The 6,943-nt window shown below is 41.1% G+C and overlaps 1 protein-coding gene across 1 annotated transcript; it reads right to left on the bottom strand.

Moving 5' to 3' along the window:
- Positions 1 to 250: 250 nt before the first annotated feature.
- Positions 251 to 6,183, bottom strand: LOC120718801 (tripartite motif-containing protein 16-like). Its single transcript, XM_040007509.1, has 2 exons — positions 6,058 to 6,183; positions 251 to 2,057 (listed from the first exon to the last, which is right to left on the bottom strand). Exons 1-2 carry the CDS (start codon positions 6,181 to 6,183, stop codon positions 372 to 374), a joined length of 1,812 nt encoding a protein of 603 aa, XP_039863443.1. The 3' UTR covers positions 251 to 371.
- Positions 6,184 to 6,943: the final 760 nt, after the last annotated feature.

Genomic DNA, 6,943 nt, shown 5'->3' with positions numbered 1-6,943 from the left:
CCTCATTTGTTTGATGATTTTGACAAAAACAAACACAAACACACACACATGGTCTGCCATACTCATGAAGAGAAATGTCGACATTTTTCAATACAAATATTCCAGAAACATTTAGAGGATAGAGAAGTTTACATTTTCATGTGGAGAAATATTTTAGTAAATCAAAATGATGATGAGCAGTGATAGCCTCCATAAACAGTCACAGGAAAGATCTCCTTTAAAAACTCAGAAACATCAAGAGAACAACTAGAAGATGTGGAGGTACCACCCATAATGTTTGACTGACAGCTGATCTCTGTGCAGAAATGATGGAGAGAAAATAAAATGAAACTAAAACACAGATTTAAACCCACAATATGAAAGACTTCAGTCTATTTGAGCTTAATCAACTCAGCGGTGTCTCCAAAATTGCAGTAAAGCCAAAGTCCAGCATAGAGCGGCTGAGTGAATGTGGTCTGGACTCTGTGGAGGAGAGTCATGGTTTCAGAGACGCTGTAGAAGGACAAAATACCTGCTCTGTGATCCAGGTACACTCCTACTCTGGAGGAACGAGGACCTGAGACACGAGTTTGGATGTTGTTGTACCGAAATGTATAACTGTTGTTGTTACAATATAATACCAGAGATTTGTCATTACGTCCAAATCCACATTCATTCCCTGCTCTGCTGATATTCTTGTATGCGACTGCTACATAAACTCCCCCTCTCCACTCCACCTCCCAGTAACAACGTCCAGTCAGACTCTCTCTACTCAGGACCTGACACCATCCAGTGAATCTGTCTGGATGATCAGAATAAGACTGTTGTTGATCCATTAATGTTGCTTTTCTGTTTCCCTCTGATAATAACAGATGTTTGTGTGCTGTGTTTGGATCCAGTGTGATTTCACATGAATATTTTAAGAATCCAGCTCTGGTCTTTGGCTCTGGTTGTGACAGTAAAACATCCACTTCAGTGACTGTCAGTGAGATGTTTGTCCATTCCTCTCTCAGAATGTCCTGTAGTTTATCTCTGACCTCTGACACAGCTGCTGTCACATCCTCAAAGTAGCTCAGAGGACAGATATTGATGCTGGATGAGTCTGTAGACTCACTGAGTGCTGACAGTGAGGGGTAGTTGTGTAGAAACTGGATGTGATCCTCTGTGTGTGAGAGCTGCTTCAGCTCAGCATCTTTCCTCTTCAGCTCAGTGATCTCCTGCTCCAGCTTCTCCTCAAGCTCTTTGACTCGACTCACTTCAGTTTCCTGCTGGGATCTGATCTGCTGCTTCACATCAGAGCTTCTTTTCTGGATGAGATGGATCAGCTCAGTGAAGATCTTCTCACTGTGCTCCACTGTTTGATCAGCAGACTGATTGATGGCCTCCACCTCCTGTTGAAGCAGCTTCACATCTTTCTCTCTGTCCTGGATTCTCTGCTGGATGTTTTGTCGACTCACCTCCAGCTCTCTCTGCCTCTCAGTCCTTTCTGCTGCAGCTGAGACTGTGTCGTGGCCTTTATGTTCATCCACAGAGCAGAGATAACAGATACTCTGCTGATCAGTACGGCAGAACATCTTCATCACCTCATCATGACGAGAGCAGATGTTCTCCTGGAGCTTCTTGGAGGGCTCCACCAGCTTGTGTTTCTTTAATGGAGCCGCATCATAATGAGGCTGAAGGTGTTTCTCACAGTAAGATGCCAGACAGAATAAACAGGACTTGAAGGCTTTCATTTTTCTCCCAGTGCAGACATCACAGGCCACATCTTCAGGTCCAGCATAGCAGTGATCAGCAGGAGCAGCTTGGAGTCCAGTCTTCTTCAGCTCCTCCACTAAATCTGCTAACATGGTGTTTTTCTCCAGGACAGGCCTCGCTGTGAAAGTCTGTCTGCACTGAGGGCAGCTGTAGATTTTCTTATTTTCCTCTTCATCCCAGAAGCTTTTAATACAGTTCATGCAGTAGCTGTGTCCACAGGGAATAGTCACCGGATCCTTCAGTAGATCCAAACAGACTGAACAGCAGAATTTTGTTTGATCCATTTGATTCATGTGCTGTGCCGTTTCACCGTCTCTCAGTGACTGTCAGACAGTTTGACTTCCTCTGAACAGAAACAACCTCTGTGCTCTGAAGGGAAACAGATCTCTGCTCTTGTTCACCTCCTACAGGAAATGAGGCTCACCAGCAACTGCATTTACACCATGTTGTTTAGACCCATCCTGATACAGACACATCTGTGAAGGGAGGCACTAAAGAAATATCCTGGCACTGACAAGAGACAGGGTGTGGTCTGTTTATTACAAAGTATTAGAGCCTCCTTAAGATAAAACTACTTATTTTGAGGTTAAAGTTCACATTTCTTCTCCAGGAAATAGTTGAAATATATGGAGATTACAGTTGTTGTTTCAAGATAAACTACCACAGCTTCTGTACCCTCAACAAAATGCTTTATATAGATGAGTTAATGAAAGTGTGTGTGTGTGTGTGTGTGTGTGTGTGTGTGTGTGTGTGTGTGTGTGTGTGTGTGTGCAGTGTTGGGGAGTAACGGAATACAGTTACTCATATTTTGTATTTTAAATACGTAACAGCGGTACATGTATTCCGTTACAGTTACAGTTTAAAAAGGTGGTATTCAGAATACAGTTACTTTGTTGAAATAAATGGATTACACTGCGGTACTTTCCTGTTTCATTTTGTCAGGACTGTTTGGGTTTTGTTTGACAGCTACGTTCTGTTGTTCCAGGCGGCAGCGTTACGGTTGCCGTGGTTACAGGGCGACGCTCTATCTCTCGCGCGGCTGTGTGTTTCCTGGGTGAGAGAGCGCCTTTTTGTTGTTGTTGTTGTTGTTTTTGTTGTGCTAAGCTAACAGGCAGAATGCTACAAGAATACCTCGAAAGAATGTAGCCTCATGGGCAGTGTAGTCCGTGTTGCAGGGAGAATGGACTGCCATACCCGTTATGTGTCTGTGAGCGCTAGGAGGGAGAAAAAAGGATAATGGAAAGGTACGAGCAGTCATCGAGAAAAAACGGGAGCTGGAAGCATGTAAATATAATAATAACCACTGCAGCCAAGAAGAGTGCCTGAGGAGCCCAGTTGTAAGCAAGCTATTAAGACTCGACTGTACACCGTGTTCGTGTTTTCCTCCGAAAACAATAAGTTCCGTTGGAGCAGTCTTTCAACGCCTTTCTCTGTCTCTCGCAAGAAAAGTTGACCCACACAACAAAGTAAAGCTATTTTTCGGCTACGAGCCGACAGGGACCCCGCCGTATTAGTCAGAGGTCCCTTTACTACAGTTCGGAGCCGCGGACCTCCAGTAATGGTAATAAATCACACAGCAATAGTACATTCACGTTGTTGTAAAAAGCATGATAATATATTAAGTAATCCAAAGTATTCAGAATAGGTTACTGTCATTGAGTAACGTAACGGAATACGTTACAGAATACATTTTGGGGCATGTATTCTGTATTCTGTAATGGAATATATTTTAAAAGTAACCTTCCCAACACTGTGTGTGTGTGTGTGTGTGGCAGTTAACCTAAACCACAGGAGAGATTGTGTTTGTTTTATACCAAAACCATTGTTTTTGTAAGAAGTGAAACCATTAAAAAAGAAGTTACATTGTCAGTACATTAGAAACACGTCACATAAATAATTTAGTGCTGTAACAAGTATTAAAATGATTAAAAACAGATTCATTTAATATGCTTTATAAATGTATTTAAAAAGGAAGTACAGGGAGCACAAGTGTGTTTTGTGTGTCGTTATAAAGAATGCTATATTTTTATATATGATAAAGTTTAATGTTAGATATTGTAGTTGTAATATTTTCAATGGACTCAAGCAGCTTGTTTTGTCAGAGTTGTGCTGAGAGATTTATACAGACTCTAGCAAAGGAAACTGTGGCCATGTATTGTAAATGGGACTGAAGCAGAAGGTCTTTCCTTTGCATTGAATGTAATGATTCCTGAAGCTGTTCAAAGACACTATTGTGAAGAATAAACCTTCCTGTGAAGATAACAGCAGCTCAATCTGTGTGCCTTCTCTATTCTTTACCACAGCACCACACGTTGTTGGCACAGGAAACCAGTTGCATCTGGTCAAAAGGAAAAAAAAACAAACAATCTTGGCTGACAATGTACAGATTCAAGGATAACCATGGTTACACCCTTGTGGATTACAGAGGATGTATTTTGTATCACAAGACAGGATAAGACGGCTGATCAGTTTGTTTCACTAACTTATCTAAACCTGGCATTTTGTAGAGGGTCACAGTGTCACAGTGCCGTCACCCTGCAACTCCCTCGTTCCCCAAGTCTGTCTCATTGTTGAAGACCTGTTTGCCACAGACCAAGTATTTCCTGTTTGCAAATAAAGTTTGTGAAATTCAAGAGAGTGCTTCGCATTGTGTCTGCATCTGGGTTCACGTTCACGCAAAATGATGAATACTTTATTTTTGTCCTGTCTGGAACTGTAGCAATCAGAATTATTGTCTGAAGGCCGAGAAAAATGCCCAACAGATTTACTTTCCCAAGTGGGCCTTTTGCTATACTGGTCCACTTGATTGTCATAGTTTGTTTGATCTTTATTAGTTATTTTTATTCTAAATTATTGTAATCAGGCCAGACTGGACTCAGGGACGGGAAAGAAAGCAAGAAGAAAAGTTAGAAAGAAAGTTAACAGAAGGAGAGGGAAAGAAAAACACCTGGAGCTAAGGGGTAAAACAATCACATGAGTGCTGCTGTTTGACTGAGGAAGAATAAAGTAGTTGTGGTAAGCCAATCACATGACCACTTTAAGACAAAGCAACAAGGTGATACATACCAGTTTTTAAATTGTGTTGATAGGCCGCGTAAAACCAGAATCATGATAAACAATATATACGCCTGTTTTTTCCTGAATAGTTTTGTCACGTTTACTGTCTAAGGACAGCGCAGCGAGACCTCTCTGCTTATGAGCAAACAAAAAACAGCCTGGTCGTGTTGGTGTAAAAATGCACCATGTCGACCAATCAAAAATGATATGGCAACATGACGTTTGGTTGTTTAGGAAGACGGGGAAGATTTAAGAGTGACGGTGAGAGAGAGAGAGAGAGAGAGAGAGAGCAGAAAAAGAGAGAGAGCGAGTTTTGAGATGTGAGAGATTTGTGACGTGTAGCGTGTTTGGATTGTGTAGTTAATGTGTTGTCTTGTGTAAGTGTGTAGTGTTGTGGATAGTTTTGTGTTGTGTGTCAGAACAATGAGGCGACTGCTGTCTCCAGGTAGAAACAGGAGTGATACACCTGCTGCTGTCAGACCTGCAGGTATCAGGCTGTGATGTTTCCTTTATAGTGGACAGAAATGATTTTTTTGGAGTGGCACAAATAATTTGTGTGGCATCTTACTGAATGCAGAACAGCTGATTGTTCTGTAAATAGTCTGAAATGGTTATTTTAAAAAACGGTAAATGGCTGCAAATAACTTGGTTGTTTGCAAAACTTGTGCATAAGATTTTAAAATTGACAATTGCATTTAATGTCATGAAAGTTATGAATTATGAAATATGATTCAATAAACATGTTGTTACAGTAAAAAATAAAACCTTTTCTACTCAGATTGTATGCTTTCTGTCTGATTTTAGATCAATTGTGCTCATACGGTTTGTCAAAATGAAAACATAACTGTAACTTCAGACACGTGAGGTTGTGCTGAAAAGAATGAAACCAAACAAGGCAAAGCAAATAGTTTTTAAAGGTAAAATGTGGAGGGAAAATCAAAAGTAGTAAAAAATGGCCAATTATACCCTGGACCCCAGAGGGTTAAACGTTTTTTTTAAGTAACACAATAGTTACTTTTCAAGTAATTAATTATTTTTAGAATATTGTAACTCCGTTACTAACTCAGTTACTTTTTTGAAGAAGTAACTAGTAACTATAATTAATTACTTTTTCAAACTTGCCCAACACTGGGTAACAGTAAATAATAAATGCTGAATCTTTTTAAGCAGTACACAGAATCGATAATGCTTGATATGGAGCTTTTCTGAACACAGGAGACGTTGCTTACCAGCCAAAGCCCGCCGCCAGTAAAGCCTGAGCTTTACCTGAATACCTCCTCTTCTCCCTCTCCTTCTCCGTGGTCTAAAGGAACCACCGAAATCACCTGACGAGGATCCAGCTAATGGAGCAGGGTGGAAAATGCCGGAGGACGACGAGACATCGTGAGGCATCATAGAGGATCGGATGGATAGCAAAGCCAGGCGATCATACACCAGGGCAGCTAATACATCATTAAAACTGAGTGAGCACAGAAGTGCAGAAAAAAAATAACACAACAGTAGTAGAGCGTGACAAACTGCACCCAAATACCAATCACTCCTTCTCAGTTTGAGTGTAAATGACACTCACTCTCTGTCATGAATCTGGATGCGTAGGCTATAAGTTTCCAGTGCTCACCTTCAGCTTGCAGAATCACTGCACCAAGATGCAATCCATCTTTTAAGGCATTAGTCAATGGGAACTTTTTTGTCTCCAGTGGGAAACTGATTTGCAGTCTGTCCATACAGAGAGACCAAAACAAGCCAACACAAAACAAGCCAACACACACACACACAAAAGCCCAAAGAAACAGTCCAAATTCTATCATCAAAAAAGTGCAATGTGCAATGGCAACAACGTTTATGGTTCAGTGCAGGGGTAGGCTACTCCAGGCCTCGAGTGCCGGTGTCCTACAGCTTTTAGATGTGTTCTTGATCCAACTCAGCTGATTCAAATTGCTAAATTAGGATCAGAATCGCTGAGCCAAGTCTCTGTGAATGCCATCAGACATGTGTCCCTGTAGTCACGTAAATGTGCGACATTCAAATTCAGTTCATCCAATTTACTCCTCAGAGACTGCACATTAGCCAGGATTATTGATGGCAAAGGAATACGATTGTATCATATTTGCTTCCTCAGTCCTTAAAAGTGTTCCTGTGATTAGAGGATGAT

This window comes from Simochromis diagramma, unplaced genomic scaffold (assembly GCF_900408965.1).
Source record: "Simochromis diagramma unplaced genomic scaffold, fSimDia1.1 OVJJ01000538.1, whole genome shotgun sequence".
NCBI lineage: Eukaryota > Metazoa > Chordata > Actinopteri > Cichliformes > Cichlidae > Simochromis > Simochromis diagramma.
Note: the sequence above shows the minus strand (reverse complement) of the source record. Positions and strands in the feature narration are given on the sequence as shown.